Below are 24,027 nucleotides of genomic sequence, written 5' to 3'. Positions count from 1 at the left end.
TGTTATTTTGAGGAAAAGCCTTAATTTCCTATATAAATGAGAGTGCAGTAAATATTAGTGTGTTGTCTCATAGAAAAGGTTATTCTAAAAGCTTCTCTAGCAATAAAGCATTTCCCTTGTATGCAAACTGTTTTAGAACTGCTGTATCTAAACCATTCTCAGCCTTCCCTAGCCTGAGATGAACAAGTTGTGACATTTTAAGACATTTTAAGGAATTCCAAGACCAATTTGATTGCAAGAGGTGAACATATTGTCTGACTATTTGTTATGGATGTATTTTGCCAGGAGACTTCAGGAAAATCCTTTCTTTTTATGTTAACACGTATTGAAGTTTTAAATTTACATTGTGCTTTTCCTCCAATGTATGTAGCACTCAGTACATCAACTTTTCTCTACACAATACATATCTAGTGATGTTGGATTAAGAGACAATGACAGGCTCTAAGTCACATAGTGGGGTTCTGTTGCTGAAGTGGATTAGAACCTGGGATTCCTTGGTCCTAGTTCAATACCCAACAGATACCACATGGACATTTCTATTATTTCTGTTATTGCCCATATTCTTGATACTGAAATCTGTGGTTTCATGAATAGCAATAGCACTTAGATTTATATATTGCTTCATAGTGCTTTTACAGCCCTCTCTAAGCGGTTTGTAGAGTCAGCCTATTGCCTTCAACAATCTCATTTCACCCAACTGCTGAACTGCAGCTAGCAGTCAGCTAAAGTAGCCTGCAGTACTGCACTCTAACCACTATGCCACCTCTGCTCTTCATAAAACTAAGTTTCAGTAGCCAGCAAACTTTTAAAAAATGATTTGTTTTCAAAATCATTCTAGCTATATAGCACCACCTAATGCTTATTATAAGAGAAAAAAAGTTTTAAGAAAACCAGGTTACTGTGGATTAGTGAAGAATTCAGGCAGTGTAGCTCTTGAGTTTACTGAATTTTGCATGTATTTGTCCTGTATCACAGGCAAAAATATCTGAAATATGGATTGTTTATTTTAGTGTTTGACATGTTGGTTTCTTCCACAAAGCCCTAATATAGGAGAGACCTTTAGTCAGTACACCTGATACATTAGAAATTCAGTCATTGGAAGATGCTGAAGTAGGGCACAGATTGATTTAATAGCAGGAAAAACTTCTGAAAGTCTATTATGATGTTTCCTTTTTCATTTATATACATTGTTATCTGTTTTGCATATGTGTGCTGCTTTTCTCTGACAGATAAGCTGCAAAGTGCTTCAATTTTTTCACCAATATACAATGGGCTGTAACTACTTCTGGATGCTTTGTGAAGGAATATATCTTCATACACTGATTGTGGTGGCAGTATTTGCTGAAGAACAGCGCTTGCATTGGTATTACTTCCTGGGCTGGGGTATGTGGTCTTCCACCCAGTTGTTGAAATATTTCTTTTGTCCCTGAGTTTTTAAAATAATTAGCACTTTGACTCATGCAAATATGGAATCCACAGAAAAAGAAAGCTCCTATAAGCTGTTATGAAAAAAAAATGTGTAGAACATGAATGAGAACCAATATGGCAGATTGGAACAGTAGGATGGCTAAGATGCTAACACTAGACAGACAGACACATTAAAGTCAGTTGGATGACTTTGGGATTTGTGTTTATATCCTCTCAAATGACAGACAGGATATAACAAATGGTTAATTTAATTATTATATTACTTTTCCCATCAGGGAGAGTTTAGTGGAGGTTTTGGCTTCAGATGTCAAAGTAATATGACTGACCTTAGGATTTCTTGACCTTTGTTTTGAGTGATTGAAGAACATCACACTTAATACATTAGCCATTGTTGTTCACTGTGCTCATCTCACGTTTAAAAGCTGAGAGAGAGCTGGTGGTCAAGAAACACTGCCAGACTGCACAATTGCTCTTTTTTTTGAAGATACACTTCTGGAGGTGACCTTTAGTTCTTTTAAGATGTGTAGAGGGATGGTGGAAATCCATACAATCAGGATAGCAGTTTTTAAGGTTGCCTCAACGTGATCTGCTCCTGCTCTTGAGTCAAGTCAAGGTGAATTTTATAGTTCACATTTATTTCAAGAAATGTATCTCAGTCAAATCAGAACTTTTATCATATAAAATGTTGTTTGGTCCATTTTTATTCTTTCACATATAGTTTAACAATGATTGGTTAAATTAAAATTTGTTAAAGCAAAATACATTGTAAAAATAACTGTTTGGACTAAGAAGAGTATTGTGTCTCTAAGACATACCCATACAGATATATACATGCCCATAATTGAATCCAAAATAATATGAAATCTGATATATATATATATATGATTTATTATTCTAGGTTTTCCTTTAGTGCCAGCATCAATTCACGCTGTGGCCAGAGCCAGATATTTCAATGATAAGTGAGTATTGTGCTACTTTATATACAGCTTAATTAGGATCTGTTAATATATATATTAACATTATGAATATATATATATAATTTCATTGTTTAATTTATTTATTTTCTTCCAGCTGTTGGATTAGCGTTGACACATATTTGCTGTACATTGTTCATGGGCCTGTTATGGCAGCTTTATTGGTAAGAATATTATTTGCTGCTTATTGTGAGTTCAGCACTAACTAATTCTGTTACACTTCATTGTTCTTATTGAGATGTTTTGTCCCCTGTTTTATCACAGTATTCAGGATAATCACCCAATTCCATGGTTCCTTGTGTCCTTAGGACTTCTGAACCATTATTTTGACTTGAAGCAGATTTCTGTCTTCATGGGTAGAGAAGTAAATTGGATGCTAAATCTATCAATAACATAGCACCATAATCCAATGTTTTGAACTTGAAATGAGTGGGCATTTTTCTGAGTACACCAAGTAGCTGGAATCTGCTTGGTATAATATGTATTTATTTGGTTAAAAAAAAGTCCTAGCAAATGCAGAAGGTGCATGTGTTGGATTGACCACTGTCTGATGCAAATGCTGGTTTAATCTTTAATCTGAAGTAATAGGGTAAGTGCTATATATTTGGGTTCTTAAGAGATCTCAACCATTATATACAGCTACTTAGGAAAAAAGATACAGGAATTAATAGGTGAACAAATTTTTATAATGCCTGCAGATATGTGGAGCATCTGATAAAAGCTTATATTCTGATGATAGTTATGACAAACATAGCAAAGATTAAAGTCATAGAAAAAAACCAATTAATACTGTATACTTGTTGCATACAGTTCATTAATTTCTAATAGAAACACTGCATAAATATTTTCAGTGTAACAGATTGTCATAACCAACTGCTGTGCATAATATCCTACTACATTTTACTCTTTGAAAGGGAACACCATCCCTGATTCTTGGTTTCCCAAAAATTTCAATCAAATCAAGATTTACTGTAATCATTCCCTCCAAAATATCAGAAATACCAATATGGTTTGGTACATGTATCTTCCATATTATATCACTCTGGGAAATAAAATATATCATTTTTTTTTTAAAAGGCCTAATTACTACTATGGGGGAGAAAAGAAAAGCTGTCTTCAAACCTTCTTTATTATCTAGGTTTCACACTACTTTTGCTATTACAAAAATGCATTGATTATGCGGTTAAAGACATTGAGGGAGAGAGTAGGGTGCTTTGATTCATAATGAGTTTATCTTTACTAATAGTCTGAGACAGATTTAGGAGTGCAGGCAACAAAGCGGAGCACGCAGTTCAGCCCTGTATCTTCTGTTCACTCTTTTGTTGGCATGTTGGGATTGCAACCAAGTAAGGAATTATTCTAGGTCTGTGATGGCTAACCTTTTTGTTATCGCATGCCATCACATGCCACACCCATAATGCAATGAGCTCACAACTCACACACACCGACCCCAGTGCCTGACCCCACAGGCTCCCCTTTTCCATCCCACACATGCATCCATGAATGACCCCCCAGTACCTCATTTTTGGCCTAGTAGGTCTCCCTGCAGCCTCCTGGGATCAAAAATGGGCTGCGGGGGAGGGAGTACACCACACTCTCCATGCTCCCTTCCCCCCATGTATGCATGTGCGATCTAACTGCTCCCGTGCATGCACACACACATCCAGCCCCCATGCATGCACATATGTCTCCCGCATGCACCCCACCCTCCCAGACACCCCAAAATCAGCTAGCCAGTGGGAGGCCCATGTGCACACGCGGTGGAGCTGAGCTGGGATGACAGCTCGCGTCCCTGCAGAGAGGGCTCTGCTTGCCACCTGTGGCATGTGTGCCATAGGCTTGCCATCACAGTTCTAGGCGAAGGCTTCCCAGGTGATTAGGGAGGTGCTCTGACACAAAATGGATAAATGGATAAGCTTTTCTGAAGCTGCAAAGACAGGAAGACCAACAGATGTTGCTTGTATGCTCCCACTTTTCTAGTGTGGTTTACAGACATTTTGCAAATATCTTGGCAAACTTTAATGTTTCCTGGTTGTGAGCTATTCCCTGTTGGTTACAAATGAAAATGAGAGCAATATTTTCTTTACATTGGAATATTCATGTCTTTATCTTTGTTTAATTTTTTATGAGAATAAAAGAAACACATTTATTTTTTTTTCAGGTCAATTTTTTCTTTTTGCTCAACATTGTACGAGTTCTCGTTACAAAATTGAGAGATACACATCGGGCTGAATCCAATATGTACATGAAAGCTGTCAGAGCCACTTTAATTCTTGTGCCCTTATTAGGTATTCAGTTTGTCATCTTTCCCTGGAGACCAGAAAATAAACTTGCTGGAGAAATATATGATTACATCATGCATATTTTAATGCACTATCAGGTATGTTTATGTTTTTTTTTTGCTAAGGCTAGTAGGTTTCATTTGACAAAAGAATATTTTCCCAGGAAACACAGCTGGCTTCAGATAATGGATTAGTGCCACTGAAGTCAATGAGAGTAAGTCAGTTTTACAGCAGATTAGTTGATTTGTGGGTTATTTTCCAAATACAACAATCTACGCATAAATTTGTGAGATAATTTAGGCTGAGTTCTTATGCATATTAACTGAGTAAACATAGAATCTTATGGAAGATGGAGGCACAATTTTAGATCTATCCCTTATTTTTTAATGTTCGTATAGAAATATTATTTTACATAAAAGAAAGATTGTGCAGGGATTTATAGTATGTAGGGAAAGCTAACTTGAAGAAGACAGAATAAACGTATATGCTTTCTTTCTGGTAAGTAACTAACCCCCCCTCTCTAACTGCCTGGGTAATGGGTTTAATAGTCACATCTAAAAATATATTTATGGAAATAATAAATATTGGTACTTGCAAATCTAAAGAATGCAGAAAAATGTGAGTGGCAAATTTAATCTGAATGAGAATTGTCACTAGATATATAATCAGTTTGCATTGCTTAAGTGTTTTTCCCAACACCATGGGAAGAAGACTACTTAGGCTGACAGCCCACGAATACATTCCACTTTGTTTTGCTAGTCTGAGATACTGCTCATTGCAGAGGTGGTACTCAGCCAATTCTGACAGGTTCTGGAGAACCGGTAGCAGAAATTTTGAGAGTGGGGAGGGAAAGGGGATTTTGCAATATTCTTCCCCTGCCATGCCCACAAAGCCACGCCCACAGAACCAGTAGTAAAAAATTTGAATCCAACCACTGGTTCATTAGTCATCCTGAGAGTGCTTGGTGTACATTTTCCAGTATACTTTTTCCAGTGTTCCTCATTCATGACAGAAAACACTGACAGAAAAATCAAAACCACATACTGCACCTCAGAGATGTGCAATCAGGGGAGGCAGGGAGGCAGAGCCTCACCACTGTCATAATGAAAAGAAAAAAAATGTAAAAGGAAAAAGGCTGAGCTAGTTGCTACCAGAGTCTCAGTGGATTTCTCTGTTTAGTGCTTAACTGTTTAAAAAACCTAAAAAAAACCCCACCCTCTACAGGAGGAGGCAGGAGAACCACGTGCCTCATCTAGTCTGACTTTATGATCACTCGAGCAGAGTTAAGCAAGGGTTAAAAGCCTAAAAATTCCTGACATAGGTGAGGCACGTCGTTCTCCTGCCTCCTCCTGTAGAGGGCGCTTTTTTAGAGGCTTTTTTAAACAGTTAAGCAGAGTAGCAATAGCAGTAGACTTATATACCGCTTCATAGGCCTTTCAGGCCTCTCTAAGCGGTTTACAGAGAGTCAGCATATTGCCCCCAACAATCTGGGTCCTCATCGACGTTGACTCTGGCAGCAACTAGCTCAGCCTGACCGCAGCTCTTGCCTTTTTCTTTTTACTTTTTCTTTTTTTTTCATGATGACAGGCAAGAGCAGAGTTGAAATTCTCTCTGAAACAGCTGGAAAAGGTACGTGTGGGTTGGAGGGAGGAGGAGGAATTCAAACTTCATCCCCAAGTGTAGTTTGATTGCAGACAGAGCCACGTTGCCTTTTCAAACACACACACACACACACACACACACACACACACACGGCTAAATAAAACTATATAAGCCCAGCTTCACTAATTACAAGTTTGAAAAGGCAACATGGCTCTGCCTGCAATCAAAGGCTCGGCCCCTCCAGCTTCTCTGCCTCTTCTCTCACCCAGCCTGCAAGAAGGAGGTGAGTGGGTGGGTGGGCATTATTGTGTTTCAGGCATTTCCCACCCAGACAGCAGGCTGCATTTGCAATGGTGGAGGTGTTTGGGGAAGGCAAGATTACAAGATCTACATAAAATCTCTTTCTTCCTTTATCTCAAATGGGGCTCCATCCTTCCTAGTCCTAAATCAAATACCCACAGCATTGTACAGGCCATCCTTGACTTAACTGCCATTTGTAATTTTGACTGTTCAGAGTTGATGACAGTGTTGAAAAAAAGTGACTTACAACATTTAATAGAAGGGACGCAGTGGCTCAGTGAATGTTGAGCTTGTCAATCAGAAAGGTTGGCAGTTCAGGGGTTCGAGTACCTAGCGCCATGTAACGGAGTGAGCTCCCGTTACTTGTCCCAGCTTCCGCCAACCTAGAAATTCTAAAGCATTTAAAAATGCAGGTAGAAAAATAGGGACCACCTTTGGTGGGAAAGTAACAGCATTCTGTGCACCTTTGGCATTTAGTCATGCCGGCCACATGACCACGGAGACATCTTCTGACAGTGCTGGCTCCTTGGTTTTGAAACAGAGATGAGTATTGCCCCCTAGAGTCAGGAATGACTAGCACGCATGTGCGAGGGGAACCTCTACCTTTACCTTATACACTTAAAATGGTTGCAGCATCCCCCAAGATCATATGATCAAAATTCAAGCACCTTACAAGTGGAATTTATTTACAACAGAAGTAGCCACTGAGAGTCCTTGCTAGGGTATTTCCAATAAACAAAGTGAGGGTAGTCAGATTTGTTTAACAATCAAAGTTAATTGCTTAAGTAACAGGGCCAAAAAAGTTGTAAAATCAGGCATGACAAACAACCCACATCACTTTGTAATGGAAGTTACAGTCCTAACAATGGCTGTAAGCTGAGGACTAGCTATAGATGGTTCTTATGCCACCAAAATGGGAAATAATCTAAATCCATCAGCAGTCAGAGATAAATAACTAATTGTTAAGTAACAGTTCACTGAGCAAATATTTGCATTTAGATAATATCAGACTTTGAAATCATTGCTGATGCTCCAAGTACATTTAAATACATCTGTAGCTATAAAAAAAGCTATATTTAGCTGTGTATATTTATAGCAAAGAACAACATTTATGATGCCAGGATATCAAACCAAGATCAAATCAAGCTATAGATTATGCAGCAATATGCTAGTCTTCTAATATCAGGACTCAGGAGATATCAAAAATATGTTTTTTTGCATGCCATGCAAGTAATGTGATGCTGGCAGGAGAAGGAGCCACATTTTCCCTTTAATCTATCATTGTGTATTCTGCAAAAAAGCAAAGCAGATTAAACTGACTCCTATATTATTGCAGTAATATGTTGATTAGCTTGTAATACATGCATTCTCTAAGCTATAATAATATATGTAAGGTTATACATATGCTACAATGCAATCTATTGATTTATTATTGCTGCTATAAGATATTAAAAACAAATAAACCAAAGAAATAAACTGGGGAATATATTGTGACTACTCTCAAGAGGATGATCATACAAGAATTGTTCTTCTGAGATAATACTAAATGTCTTCTAAGAAATTTTACAAAAGCACATGCATACTTAACTTGACATTGGGTAATATTTAAACCTGCTTAACAGAAAGCTGTCAAGATCATCAGTATTTCATATAAAATTGGATGCCACTGAAGATAAGAAAAACCTACCGAAAATATTTAGATTGTAATGGCACATATTTTGTGAACAAGTCAAACCCTTGGATAGTACTGAAGAAATCATGTGATTTCTTTCTAATTAAAAGCCCTGAATTGAAGCAACATCTACTCTTCTGAGTATGCTGTGGTATCACTTAATTCCATTGATAGTCATTCACTGACTGAGCCACAATGTACTTGGGTTGTTTTAATCTTTGATATTGTAATTTATAAACCATAGTTTCTACTTTGTCAGAAGGACAAATCCTGAGTCTGCAAGCCATACACAATTCCCAAAGCCTATGCCTTAGATTTACCAGTATGTGTAAATCTCCATACAATGCTATAGTTGTGATTTATTACCAATTTGTGGTATAAAATAATAGGAAGCAAGTGTGTTTGGCTTTTAAAGGGGTTACTGCTTTATTAATCTTTAAAATAATCTTTGATAACTCCCCAGAATGGGACAGTCTTTCCAATTACATATCAATGTATGAAGTCAGCACTGTTATATATGCAAATGTTAGAGGAGTGTTGAGTATGCAAATAACTGGGGGGAAGGAGTGTTATATATGCAAATGTTCCCTGTTACCAGCTCTCTGATTGGCTGGTCATTTGACAGTTGCTTTGGGCTCGAGTATAAATACCCTGACAGTTGCAGGGACGTTTTGAATCGCTTGTCATCTCGCAATAAACATCTTACTCTCTGATTCCATGGCTCCTGCGTCTTTCCCTCAAACATATTCAACAAGCACTGCTACTTTTGTTTAGCTTCTATTCTGTATTATCCCAAGTTGCTTCAAACTTTACAGTTCTGTGTGAAAATGGCTGCGGTGGGACAGGAAGAAGTAGAATGATTCTAGGATTCTCCTGAACTGCCATTTTTGTATTTGTATGCTGTAATAAAGTTATGGAAGCTCAGTGTGTGCAACTCACTATTATTCCAGAATTTGGATTCGAAATTGTTCAAAGAGGAACAGCACTTCAGGGATGTTTGAGATACAATCACTACATTATTGTACCTTATCTCTAGCAAAACACAGATGGATTATATTGCAACTGCTTTGGAATAATGTGTTAAAATACTGGAATAAATGCATTGAAATGTGTCCACTGATTACATCATACATACTTTCTAGTCATGGGTGTAGGTATGCTGGTCTTGTTGTATTCGGGTCTTTTCCCATGTAAGATTGAGATTGCTTGGCAACGTTTCAGCGAGGTCTCATTCGCCATCTTCAGCCCAAAACACCAGCCTGAAGATAGCAATTGAGACCTCGCTGAAATGTTGCCAAGACAATCTCAATCTTACAAGGGAAAATGTATATGTATATCAGTGGTGGGTTTCAAAATTTTTTAGAACCTCTTCTGTAGGTGTGGCCTGCTTTGTGGGAATGGCTTGCCAGCCATGTGACTGGATGGGAGTGGCTTGCTGACCATGTGACTGGGTGGGCATGGCCAACTTGTAAAATGTGGTGAAACTCACTTAACAACACTCTTGCTTAGCAACCAAAATGTTGGCTCAGAAACTCTGGGATTTGAAGCATGCAAGGCTTAAAGCTGTCAAGTTACAAGACCCTTGCACCCCTAACCCTTTAGGAAAAAAAAACCCCAGAGGTGTTCAAACTTGACAGCTTTAAGACTTGTGGACTTCAACTCCCAGAATTCCTCCTCTCGCTCTTCATCTTGATGATGTGTGGACGGATGGGGGGAGGGAGCTGGAACTGGTTCTAAATGGCACTGTAGATTTGTGGAACCTCTTCTATAGAAGAGGTTAGAACTGGCAGGAACCTACCCCTGATGTATAGTTATAGGTATAGATGTAGGTGTAGGCTTAGGCATAGGTGTAGGCATAGGCATATGTAAATGTATATGTATGTATGTATATTTCTTCACTATTTTCCTCCTGAATAATCACCACAGCGCTATTGGAACTATTATTCTTAAGATTCATGGCAAATTTGACCAGGTAATCTAGTGGTTCATAATTCTAGAAGTAATTTCCAAGAAATCTAGTAGTCATTCTGTTGGAGAAGGCTGCATTGATGGAAGAGCAATAGTTTTAGGCAAGGACAGTAGTTTCAGGTTCAAAATGTTATAAAGCAAAACAAGCTATTTTTTAATGAGCATTTGTTATTTTGAAATTACCTCATTTATTGCCTTTAACCTCCTCATTGTTTCTTACATGGCTCTTATATTTACCTTTGGTAGTATTGCCTATGGAGTAAGGAACTAAAATCTTATTTCAAAGCCATCTGAACAAGTTCAGATTATATTATATTTGTGAAATGTGTCCATGAAATTATATGACCCGAAATGCTTTTATAAACATGATAAAAACATCTTTTAAAAAGAGGAAGATTGCTATTACAATTCAATTCAATTCAATTTATTAGATTTATAGGCTGCCCAATCCTGGAGGACTCCGGGTGGCTTACACAGAACAAGAAAAGAAAACAAACAAAATAAAAATTAAAAATAAAAAATTTAAAAATTCTCCAACACGCATACGTTCTGATTGGGGCTGGACCCTAAATAATAAGGTCAACAGCCCCAGGCCTACCGGAACAGCCAGGTCTTAACAGCTTTTCTGAAGGCCATGAGGGTGGGTGAGGTCCAGACCTCTGGGGTTAGCTGATTCTACAGGGTCGGAGCAGCCACAGAGAAGGCTCTCCTCCGAGGCCCCGCCAGCCAACACTGTCTGGCTGATAGCGTCCTAAGGAGGCCCACCCTGTGGGATCTTATCAGCCGTTGGGAGGTATGTGGCAGTAGGCGGTCTCGTAAATACGCTGGTCCTGAGCCATGTAGGGCTTTAAAGGTAATGACCAACACCTTGAATTGCATTCGGAGACCAATTGGCAGCCAGTGGGTACACCCAATATCGCTCGCGCGGCTGCATTCTGGACTAGCTGTAGTCTCCGAACACTTTTCAGGGGTAGCCCCATGTAGAGCGCATTGCAATAATCCAGCCTTGAGGTGACAAGGGTGTGAGTGACTGTTTGAAGTGCGCCCCGATCCAAGTAGGGCCGTAATTGATGCACCAGGCAAACCTGGGCAAAGGCCCCCCTGGTCACAGCCAACAAGTGGTGTTCCAGTGTCAGCTGTGAATCCAGGAGGACCCCCAAATTGCGGTCCCTCTCTGAGGAGTGTAAATTTTCACCCCCCAGCATTAAGGATGGACTGTCTGACCTGTGCTTCGGGGGCAGCATCCACAGCCACTCGGTCTTTTTGGGATTGAGCACGAGTTTGTTTACCCCCATCCAGATCCTGACAGCGTCCAGGCATCGGCACATCACATCCGCTGCTACACTGAGCTGGCATGGGGCAGATAGATACAATTGTGTATCATCTGCGTATTGATGGTACTTTATCCCGTGCCGTCGTATGATCTCACCCAGCGGTTTCATGTAGATGTTAAATAGGAGGGGGGATAGGACCGAACCCTGCAGCACCCCACAATTGAGGGGCCTAGGGGTCGACCTCTGTCCCCCGACCAACACCGACTGGGACCTACCGGAGAGGTAATAGGAGAACCACTATAGAACAGTGCCTCCCACTCCCACCTCCTCCAGATATCGCAGAAAGATACCATGGTTGATGGTATCGAAAGCCACTGAGAGGTCAAGAAGCACCAGGATAGAGGAATGCCCTCTATCCCTCGCCTGCCAGAGATCATCGGTCAGTGCAACCAAAGTGGTTTCTGTGCTGTACCCAGGCCTGAAACCAGACTGAAAGGAATCCAGATAATCTGCTTCATTCAAGGTCCGTCGGAGATGAAGCGCCACCACCTTCTCAATAACTTTCCCCCAAAAAGGGAGGTTGGAGACCGGATGGTAGTTTTCCAGGACGGCTGGATCCAGGGAAGGCTTCTTGAGGAGGGGCCTCACCACTGCTTCCTTTAATGGTTGCGGGAAAGACCCCTCCTGCAAAGAAGCGTTGGTGATCGCCTGGAGCCAGCCACGTGTCACCTCCCTGCTGGTCGAAACCAGCCAGGAGGGGCACGGGTCCAGTAAACAGATAGAGGCGCTCATCGCTCCCATGGCCTTGTCCACTTCCTCAGGGGTGACAAAATCGAATTCATCCCAGGAAAACTGACTTAGACTCAGTTTTGGCACATCAGCTGGTATTGCCCAAGCGGAGTCTAGGTCTGTCCGAAACTGAGTGATTTTGTCCGACAGAAACTGAACAAATTCCTCAGCTCTTCCCTGCAGGGGTTCCCCCACCCCCTCTGGCTGCAACAAATAATTAGGGATCCTTTGTCAATGCATCAAGGGGTAAGACTGACATATCTGAACTACAACAATCCAGATGTTCTCTAGAAGGCAGCAAAGAGTTTCCTATAGCCTTATACCATCTAATGAAGAATTTGGTAGCTCAGTTAATGGCAATCCTATTGATGATATAACTTCCACTTCATTTTAAATTAGCAGGCAAGAAATAGAGACAATAATATAACATGCAAGAAAGGCACGTGTTCTGCCGACAAAAGATCACCCAATCCAAAGGTGTTATGTCCTTTGGTTGAATATCACAATAAAGCTTGCACCAAATAGGTGTGTTTCTTTTTTTCAAATGTCCCAAAATTCTAACCTGCTTATCCTGTATTCTTTTGGAAAAGAAATAAGTACTTTCAGACCATTAATTTCCCCTGTAAGTTTGCATTTGAATGATAATTTCTTTCCACAAATTTCTCTACTCTTTGTGAAAATGCCACTCTGTATCAAAAGACTTGGTTTTTACGGGAAGAAAGAATGACTACTTCAAAAATGCCACTTTTTATTTTACATAAGAGGCATCCACAGGAGGCAGAGAAGGAGGTATCAAAAAGTCATGACATTGTCATGATGACCATTGTTGAATCCCTCTCCATTTTCTTACAAGTGTTATTGGTTCAGTTCTTGTTATAAAGGAGCAGGGGTTTAGACTAAGCATTTGGGGGAAAGTTCAACATGATAATTACTCAATAGAAAGAAGGGCAGAAGGCATAATTGTATGGGGTTTTTTCTTTCTTTTTATCCCTTTATAAGTGTGTGTGTGTGTGCGTGTGTGTGAGTGATTGAAAAAGTGTACATATGGAGTTGGAATTTGATTGCAAGTGCCATCTTGACTTTTTGAGACTCCATTTTGAACCCCTTTCGATTTGTCTCTGATCGAGGAAAACTAAATGTAAGAAATAAATTGTGAAATTCTGGACAGACAAAATGAAGTGTTTCACATCAATATGAATATGTAACTGAAGATCAATAATGGAATTTCTTTTCATTGTGTGTGGTGATAATTTCCGACTCAAGTACCATTGAATCAGAACAGTATCAAAATGTTTATTTCGATCATTCTTACTTAGAACTTCAGGATCCCTGATTAGTTTTTAAATAGTTTTAAAAGAAGATTAGAGAAACAGAGGAAGTTACTAGAGCAAGGCTATCAAACACTTGACCTGAGGGCTGGATGCGCAACATGCTGGTCACGCCCTTACCCAGTTTAGCGAAGCGGGAAAAGTCCCGATACATCACATGATGCCACTCTGATGACATGAGTTTGAAACTCCTGTACTAGAGAAAAAGATTAGTTGTCTGTTTTCTGTAACAGGATGCTAGGTTAAATAGCTCTTTAGCAGAATTCTTGAATTGTAAATTATTATACTCTAACTATACCTGCATATAGTGAAATGTTATAAATATATCTGATTTATTTCATTCTAATAACACACACACACACACACCAGAAATGGATTTCTGCTGGTTCGACCCAAATCAAGCGAACCAGCAGTGGCGGTGGCAGGAGGCTCCACCCACCTGCCCGGATGCTTCTGCACATGCGCAGAAACATCACACACGTACGCAAGCGAACCAGTAGTAAAAAAATGGAAACCCAACACACACACACAATTCATTCTATAATTTCTATAATCAAAGCAACAATCTGAATAATTTGATTTTCTTTTTTCTTTTCAGGGCTTACTTGTGGCAACTATTTTCTGTTTCTTCAATGGAGAGGTAAGCAAATAAACTTCATTTCATGTCATTTAATATTGCCGTTTAGTCCTTATATGATAAATAGAATTCCTGTTTAATTAGCTTGGAAAACAAAACAAATTACTCGCAACAAATGACAGAAATACCTTGGTTGATATTTTGAGCCAGGTCAATTTTAGTCAGTCATTGCTCAGATCTTTTAACATTTATCTTAATGCTGCATGCATGGTTTACTAATCCATTTTATCTCTGCCATTTTAATACTTACCATTTATTTTATTTGTTGTGTTGAAATATTTTATAAGGTTTGTTATAAGCTTTTATTATTGCTTGTTACTCTGCAAGCCGCTGTTGTAATGGAACTAATACAAATACAGTGAATAAATGAATCTTTAAGAAACGGATGAAATCTTTAGTATCAGGTAGAAAAAAACTTCTGGTTTCAATATAGGGAAGTAAAACAAAAGATTTTAATCAACGTTACAGGTAGTCCTCAATTTATGACCATTTCTTTAGCAACCAGTCAAAATTATGATAGTGGTTTTTTTAAAAAAAGGTGTCTTATGACTCACATTAAAAACCATTGCAGCCACCTTGTAGTCACATGATCAGAATTTTGCCTCTTGGCAACCAGCATGTATTTGCAATGAGTGTAGCAACTCAGGGTCACGTAATCATAATTTGCAGCCTTCCTCGCCAGCTTTCAACATGCATAGACAGCATGGGAAGCTGGATCCACTTAACAACCATGGTAGCATTTGAGCAGGATTTACTTAATGATCACCTTACTTAGTGACAGAAGCTCCAGTCACAATTGTGGTCATAAATCAAGGATTACCTATATTAAAAAAAAATCCTGAAGGCCCAAAACGTTAAATATTCACAGCAAGAATTCACCAACATCAAGAACAATTGCTTTGAAAAGTTTGGGTATGACTGAGATTCATGATAACTATGAATAACACATTGAATTGATTGATACAGTTGATTACATCAGCATCTACAATCATGTTCAGTTGTCCATATTTACATAATCCGAAGAGACTCCTGGGCCTGGGGGGAAAAAACTACTGAGGCCATATGGTACATTTTGTCTTCCCTGGATTCATAGCAATTGCACTTAGATTTAGATACCGCTTTACAGTGCTTTACAGTCCTCTCTAAGCAGTTTACAGAGCCAGCCTATTGCTCCCAACAATCTGGGTCCTCATTTTACCCACCTCGGGAGGATGGAAGGCTGAGTCAACCTTGGGCCGGTTAGGATCAAACTCCTGGCAGTGAGCAGTGAGTTAACCACTGTACCACAATAGCTTTTTAAATTATGCTTTTGATACTGAATAGAATATTCCTATCCCAGATGAGGTTGTGGAGGACTTGTCAGAGTCTAGTGTCTGTCAAGGTTTGGATTGGTTGAAACATTCTGCAATCGAATTCAAGAAAAAAGATTTAGCATTTCTCCATCATGATTCTCTGTCAGTTCCAGAACTATCTCCCTACTTATGTCTGATTTGGGATGTGTGATTTGGTGAGCCTTCTGGGGAATCATGGCTGCTGGTGGATAGACACTAGAAATAGATATACCATTTACAGCCCTAGCTAAAGACTGAAGATCCTGATACAGTAAACTGTTATGTCTTCATTAAATCTTCTTCCTCCTAGCAAGAGCATAGTCTGCTTTTTGGGTCATGAGTGCCACTTTGCACAGTCAGCTGTGTCTCCAGGGTGCAGGTCCATGTCTTGTGTATCTTAGTTGATGGTATCTTGCCATCTCTGTTTTGGGCACCTGCAAGGCAGCCAGCCATTGACTTCTAGTTGGTAGGCAGTCTTGGCAATGGTAGAAGATGCTGCTCTCAGGATATGTCTATACCAGCAGAGCTGGGCTTCTCTCATCTTCTCTATAATTGGTGCCACACCAAAATGTTGTTGAATGGTGTTATTAATTGCTATGCATTTAGATTGCAGCAACCTCTTCTATGTGGGCCTGTTTAGATCAAATATGGGGAAAATACGACAACCTACTTGCTAGCAGACTTCCAGAAATATATGGCACTGGTGTTGTGGACTAGGCATTGACTCTCAATAAGGTACAATTCAAAATTCTGGTTTACATTCTGATCTACAAAGTTCTAAACCATGCTAGGAGAGACTGTTGATTGTTCCAGTTTCATAATGTAAATGAAGATGAACCTGGAGTTGTTGTTGTTTTTTATCATAAGTGAAAAATAGCATCTCTTGGACTCAGCCTTCCTATGGAAAGTCACTCCTTGCATGTTAAATTATCCTCTTTGATATCATTCCAGAGGATGACAGAAGGTGAGATCTGCCAGAGACACCATTGATTGTTTCTGTTGTTTTGTTTTTGTTGGCTTGGTTGATAATGCTCTGACTAATTAGTATGTTTAAATTTAATTTAGCTTTGGTTTAATTTTATTTGATATAGATTTTAATTAACCGTAGAAAGCACTGTAAATCCTTGGTAAATAAGTGCAATAAATAATGTCCCAAGGTCTTTTGCAATTCTAGCATTCTAGCAGTTCAAATATAGAAGAAATTAAAAGCATGAGGATCATGTCAGATTATTTTTGAAACGGTCTCTTGATCCGTAGCATCCTTGCCTTTTACTGTTATAAACAAAAATGGGGAAAAGTCTGGGTTTCACCAAAAGAAAAGTATACATAGCATTGAATCCAGTCATCTTCAAAATCTGCAGATCCTTGAGCATAATGATGAGGCCACAGATCAACCTTTTTGGCACAAAGTGCCAAAACTAGAATGTGTGCATGTGTGCATGCCAGATTGCTGGAAACCAGAAGACCAGCTGGCCACTGCACAGGTGTGTGCTGGTCACCTGGTCTTTGTGTTTCCGGCAGATGGATGCACACCAGACAGCTGATCTTTGCACACACTGGGGCACCAGAAAGCCAAAGACCAGGTGGTCAGCTGGTCTTTGGGTTTCCGGTTCTCCAGCACGCGTGAAGACCAACTGGCCAGTGTGCATGCGCATGCCAGAAACTAGAAGACCAGCTGGGGATGGCGCACATGCCCACAGAGAGGGCTCTGCATGCCACCTTCTGGCATGTGTGCCATAGATTCGCCATCGCAGCCATAGATTATATAAATCAGTGTCTTCTTGCAATTTTGACAGTTCTTTCCATACCAGTTTGAGTAGATCGATATTGAACGATATTATTGTTTTGGAAAGCAGCCACTGTGATTTGGGAGAATAACCTGGCTGCCACTAACTACAAGTTCCACTTGAAAGAAATTGGTTATTTAAGTCATTTTACTGCGGACACAGTATCTGCGTTTTCTGTGCTAAATGATCAGCTCCTGATAAGATCAAACATTTTTAAAAATGGTTCAGAAGCAAAGACAATCCTTCTATCAGCTGGGCTGAGCAATATAAATGATACCTCTTGATAAAAATTATATGTTGCATTTGTCATTTTTTAGTTATAATGTCAGAATAATTGTATGCAGTGATTTTATATTAAAGCTATCTTTTGCTCAGGAGCATTATTTACATTCCTGTGTTGATAAGATGTGAAGATATTGAAAGTGGATAGCTTCTGCCTTTTATAGGATCAACAGTATTGGGTCAAGCAATCAAGAAATATGCCACAGACTAGCACTTGATAGAACAGCCAGGAAGCCTTTGAAAAAAAAATGCCATGATGTTTCTATACTGTATTTATAGAGATCAGAATTGTGCAAGTCAATATATTTGCTGGGATATTCTATTGAAGCAAAAGTAGGCTTTAAAGAAGGATAGGAAGACTATTTATGTCTTTGAACTTTTGTGTTGGAGAGCACTCCTGAGAATATCATGGAGAGCCAAGGAAACAAACCAATGGATTAAACAAATCAACTTAGCGTTCTTACTTGAGACAAAAATGACTAGGATCAAATTATCCTACTTAGGACACATTATGCAAGGACCCAACTCTCTGAAAATTTTAATGTATGAACAGAGAGACAGCATCAAGATCACAAGAAGTGATAGTCCTGCCTTGTACTGCACTAGTGATGCCACATTTGGAATACTGCATCCAGTTTTAGTTACCATGATATAAAAAAGATGCTGAGACCGTGGAAAGAGAGCAGAGAAGAACAACAAAAGATGATAAAGGATCAGGAGCAGGGGTGGGTTCCGGCAGACACTACTGCTCTTGGGCGTGCTGCACATGCTTGATGCGCACTGTGCATGCTTGATGCGCACTGTGCATGCTTGGTGAGCACTGTGCATGCTTGGTGCACACTGTGTGCACATCCACAGTGCAATAAAAATTGTTCTGCACATGCACAGAAGCAAAAAACAAGATGGCGCCTCCTATGGTGCCGCCCTGAGAACCAGTTCAGGGGCATGGCCGACCTGGGTCGCTGCCAGTTTCAGCCACCCAGGCTGCCAAACCACTACTGGTTCAGCTGAACCAGTCTGAACCAGTAGGAACCCCCCACTGATCTGGAGCGTAAAGCATACAATGAACAATTAAGGGAATTAGGTATGTCTAGCCTAACAAAAAGAATGATTAGGAATGACATGATAGCTACCTTTCACTACTTTTGAGGGGCTGTCACAGAGGAGTTGACTTCTTCTCTAAATCCCCAACTCCAGGCCAAAGCGCACAACTGGGCCTTGAGCCAATTGGAACCTAGCCATGGAAGTGAGCGACCATGTGCATCTGCGCTACATTTGCATGTGCATGCTTGCCTACATCCCCCCACTGGTCTACAAAGGCAGAAAGGTTGGGGAACTCAGGTTTAAAGTACCTGCGGGTGGGACAAGAAGCAATGGGTGGAAGTTCTTTAAAGAGAGATCAGATTTGGAACTAAGGAAAAAATTTCCTGACAATGAGGACAACTAATTAATGGAAGAGTTTGCCACTCAGAATTGTGAGTGCTGGACATTTTCACGAAAAGATTGGACATTCATTTGCCCATGATGGTATAAGAACTGCTCCTTTGAGTTGGGACTTATATATATATAAAATCACTGAAAACATCCTTTTTCCTCAGCTTAATTTTAACACATAACCATGACGGTGGGAAGATATTCTGCACAGATCCTTCATTTTCATTTTTTTTTCCAGTGAAGCATTTCTTAAAGGAAGAAAACAATTCCTTTGCAACAAAAGGAGATTAACTATAATGAGATGGAAGTTACATTTTATCATAAGATGAATTGCATATTTTAGGCCATTGTACATTCCATTGTACAAGATAGACTGAAGGATTTCAAAAGTTATTATTCTGTACCTACATTTGGAACAAATATTGCAGGTTCAGTTATTTACAAATTCTCAGTACCAGTTTTATCTAGAGTTCAACATTATAGAAGGAACAAGATGAAATTAAATATTAATGCTTTAAATATAACCGAGAAAATAAAATATGCTGACTCTAAATCTTTACATATTTGAAAGTAGTAAGTCCATTGAAATAAATATTTCACTTATTACAAGTATACTGTATATAATTAAATCTGTATTCAATCTAAACTTATGATAAGAACAATTTGATTTTTTTTAAAAAAACCCAATTTTTTAGAGAAAGTGGATTCTCCTTTGTTGAATGTGTATAATGCAAAAACCAAAAAACCATGTATTATAGATGTTTTCATTTGTATGTCTGCACTGAATGGGGAATCAGACTCGATGGTTCTGTTGGCCTTCCAATTCTGTAACTTGGTGACTTTAATCTATTGGCATTTTTATTTAATCTTCATCTTTTTTAAAAAGCTTTGAAGGAGAATGGGAAGACATTAAACTGGGATTTATGGGCAGAACTGTAAGATTTTTTTGCTTAACAAGAGTAACAACTAATAGATTTGCCCTCAAAATAAAATGTAAACAGGTGGGGGAGAAAATCCAGGAGAGAATTTTTATGTGGAAAAATCTTTGATATTGATAAAAAAGTTACTAAACTGAATGTGAGTTCAAAAACACTGTTTATTGAATTCATAGCACTGCTTATACCTCTATTGAGCTGGTATGTCTCAAGTTTCTAGGTATTTTTTCTTTTCGTTATGTTTGAGAAACCTCACATATGTCAAGCCATAATTTGAAGGAACTGCCAGACAGTAAATTAAAGACAGAACTATCTAATAAGAATAAATTAAGTGCACTCAGATATAATTAATGGCACTTCTATATTTTTAGTCCACAAAGTAATGTAAAATCCATCTCTATTTTTGATGATATAGAAACATTAAGAAATAATGACTAAAAAGAACTTTCATGCCTCAAACTTCTATAGGTTGTAGGGTTTCCTACAATAATCAGGAAAAGTCTGCTTAATAAAAAAAAAAAAGGAAACCATAATTATGACTTTTGGCATTTACCAAAGAAAAATAAGAGTTAAACAGTTTCATGTCTATAAAGACCATAAGCATTCTTTCTCTTTTAAAGACTCTCTAGCTTAAAATGATTGAGGTCAGAATTTTCTTTAAGGGCCAATCATTTGAATGGCTAATGTCACCCTAGAAATGCATGCAATGACTGAGATCTCACATATGTGGCAATTGAGTCAGAAATAAATTGCCTAATTTTTTTAGGGCTACCAAACCTGTGGAATTCTATATGTCATTTAACTTTCAAACTGGCGTAATAGCCTAAATTCAATCCCACCTAGTGAAAAAGCATGACGCTAAATAAGCTATTTCTTCAATTTAAAGAAAGATGTATTTTTTCATGGTTCCAGCCTGGAATTCATGTTGCTTATTATGATCATTGCCCATGAAAGGAGATTTGTAATGGCTGACATTTTTCTCTTTTGTGGAATCATTTTGAAAGGAAGAACCAGTAGAAAACTGGATATAGATGCTTTCTATAAACATTCCAAATACATTTGTAATATAAAGTTTAATCTACATGCTCTATATAGATAGTCTTTATGTTGCAATTTTGGTGTTGTCAGATTTATGCAGCCTGACCATTCTGTGAAGCTAGCCATTATCCTTTAAAGTTGAGAAGGAAATAATCACTGAGATTTGGGGTGTAGGAAGAGAAAGTTGTTTCAGACTGATTTTTAACAATTTATTCCTAATAGATGATAAATGAGAGTGAATTATTACCAACCAAGAATGATATCATTTCAGAAAAAGCCAAAAGCATTACTTTAAAAATGAATAGCCTGAAGAATCCATTTTATTCATTGCAATACAATGTTAGAAAGTATGTGAAAGGGCTTAAGACTGCTCATCAGCAGGCTAACACCCTGAACACTAAACAGAATGGAACCAAATTTGGTATGGTAGAAGAAACCAGCAAAACAGCTGAGCTAAAAATGGCCCAGATGTTGATGTGTTCTTTGGAAGGGGGAATTATTTAAAAAATTATCAGTGGATCTCTGTGGAAGAGGCGGTTGGACTGTGACCTGGAAAAACTAAGCTCTTCTGCATTCTAAGCTTTCTGTCTCTCTTCCTATTCAATTGCATGTCATAGCCCAAAGGGAAACTATTGTTAAAATATTGGAGGGGAGAATTAGAAGCCATGTTCTGCATGATTTCCCCCCCTTTATTTGTATCAAAACCCTGATGTTCACAGGTGGAGCCAAGAATTTAAGGTTGGTTGGTTGGTTGGTTGGTTGGTTGGTTGGTTGGTTGGTTGGTTGGTTGGTTGGTTGGTTGGTTGGATGGATGTCAGAACATCCTTTGAATTTATAGAGTAGAAAGATCAATTAAAATGAGTGTTCCTTAGAATTGGCCATATAACACACTCTGGATTGAATTGCCCTCCATCAATGGGGCGCAATCATTTGGAAACATTAATTTTCCTGTTTATCACTTCCAATCCTGGGGAGAGTATTAAAGTGAACCAAGGATGAAGCTCTTCTAAATTTGAAACAATGATTTTGTCCAAATGGCTAACTGGTTTATATTTTGGAAATTATATTTGGTTATTACTGAATATATCAAAGGTGCAAGCTAAGTAATCAGTTTGCCTTTTACACTTTGCTGATGGCCTTTCTTTCATTCCAAATTGTATTGGCTCCCTCTAACTCAAATGGCAAAAGGGTATCCCAAGCAAAGCCACAGAATTATAACTTCTTAATAATGTTTCTTTTTTCATGTGGAACAAAAATTGTCTCCTATAACAAAAGAAGCTAATGGAACTAAAATTAAGCTGGATTGCACAGTATAACAAATCCTTAAAAAAAATTGAATATAATAATCTAAAAGCCAGATTCAACTCTAGTGGCTCTTCTTCTTGTCTAAATACAACATTTGAAATGCAGCACAGGAACTGGGAAATATTTTCCAAACTTTAGATGGAACTTTCTCTAATATTTCCATCTCACTGTATGGCTTTAATTGAATCTCAGGCAATAAGTGGACATACGTTTTAGCAGCTGGAAGGACTTGATTAAAATAGTTGATTAAAATAGAAAGCTTGTATAGCTGAGAATGATCCGGATGTCCTTTAAGTTAGTCACAATGGATATTTCTGATTCCCGAAGCTCCTAAATATTGAAAGGCTTGGACTTGCTGAATGGTTGTTTATTGTTCATGACTTTGGGGACATTGGAACAGGGATCTAGATTTGAAAAATAAAACACATCTGAATGTATGGTGCCAACTAAAAATTACAGATCAGAATGGATGCACAGGTGGATGTTGGATCATATAAAAATCTTTGGAAGGAGAATCAGGAAGATTTATTTATTTATTTATTTATTTATTTGTCTTGTATGCCGCCCACTCCCAGAGGACTCCGGGCGGCTCACAAAAGACAAGGGAAAGAGGGGAACAAGACAAAGACAACATATTAAAAACAAAACCAACATTCACAATTTCTATGGAGGTAGGTGCTTCTCAGCTCCCCCCAGTCTGCTGGAATAGCCAGGACTTGGTGGCTTTGCGGAAGGCCAGGAGGGTAGTAAGGATCCGGATCTCGACAGGGAGCTCGTTCCAGAGGGCCGGAGCTGCAACAGAGAAGGCTCTCCCCCGGGGAGTCGCCAGCCAACATTGGCTGGCAGATGGAATCCAGAGGAGACCCAACCTGTGCGATCTAATTGGTCTGAGAGAGGTAATCGGCAGGAGGCGGTCTCTCAGGTACCCAGGTCCGATACCATGTAGGGCTTTATAGGTAGCGACCAGCACCTTGAAGCGGATTCAGAGACTAATAGGTAGCCAGTGCAGCTCGCGGAGGATAGGTGTAACGTGGGTGTACCTTGGTGCACCCACAATCGCTCGTGATAATACAATAAGAGCCATATACGAAAGATTTCAAAATTGCATTGACTGAGACAGTGTTATATTGCTGAATGGTTCAACACTGAATGGTTGCTGGCTCTGTGTCACAAGACACAGATTTTAACTATAATTTTACCTTATTAAAAAAAAACTCTTTATCAGGGCTAGCTAGTTAATTGACTTTTGTGGGACTCCTTTGACCTCTTTTCAAAGACTCACTTTGGCTTAATTTGAACAGGGTGGACTTGCTGCTTTCTTCCCACTTTTTTTACTACTATTTATATCCTGGACAATAGCTAACTATCTCTAGCGATTTGCAGGTTAAAAGCATTACCACAAGGAGCATTAAATCTCCTTTGGGAGTCATATATTGGATAGCTAATATTTTCCTCAAAATTCACAAAAACAGCACAGCGTCTGGCACCGTTGGTTCCAAGGAAGACAAAATAAAAGGCAGAGCCCAGCTTGAATGAAGGAACATTTGTTCAGGCACAAGAAGGATTGATCCTGATCAGAGGCGGTATTCAGCAGGTTCTGACCAGTTCTGTAGAACCAGTAGCAGAAATTTTGAGTAGTTCGGAGGACCGGTAAATACCAT

The 24,027-nt window shown here is 39.0% G+C and overlaps 1 protein-coding gene across 1 annotated transcript in view; it reads left to right on the top strand.

Annotated features, from left to right (window-relative positions):
* Positions 1–24,027, top strand: part of CALCR (calcitonin receptor) — a 65,038-nt gene that overhangs the window by 40,068 nt on the left and 943 nt on the right. The window contains exons 7-11 of the mRNA XM_032237980.1: positions 1,230–1,383; positions 2,327–2,387; positions 2,500–2,566; positions 4,564–4,782; positions 14,216–14,257. Of these exons, the coding sequence (XP_032093871.1) occupies positions 1,230–1,383; positions 2,327–2,387; positions 2,500–2,566; positions 4,564–4,782; positions 14,216–14,257 (543 nt within the window). The remainder of the gene's footprint in view (positions 1–1,229; positions 1,384–2,326; positions 2,388–2,499; positions 2,567–4,563; positions 4,783–14,215; positions 14,258–24,027) is intronic.

The sequence above is a fragment of the Thamnophis elegans genome, chromosome Z (assembly GCF_009769535.1).
Source record: "Thamnophis elegans isolate rThaEle1 chromosome Z, rThaEle1.pri, whole genome shotgun sequence".
Classification (NCBI taxonomy): Eukaryota; Metazoa; Chordata; class Lepidosauria; order Squamata; family Colubridae; genus Thamnophis; species Thamnophis elegans.
This window is presented reverse-complemented; position numbering and strand designations above follow the sequence as displayed.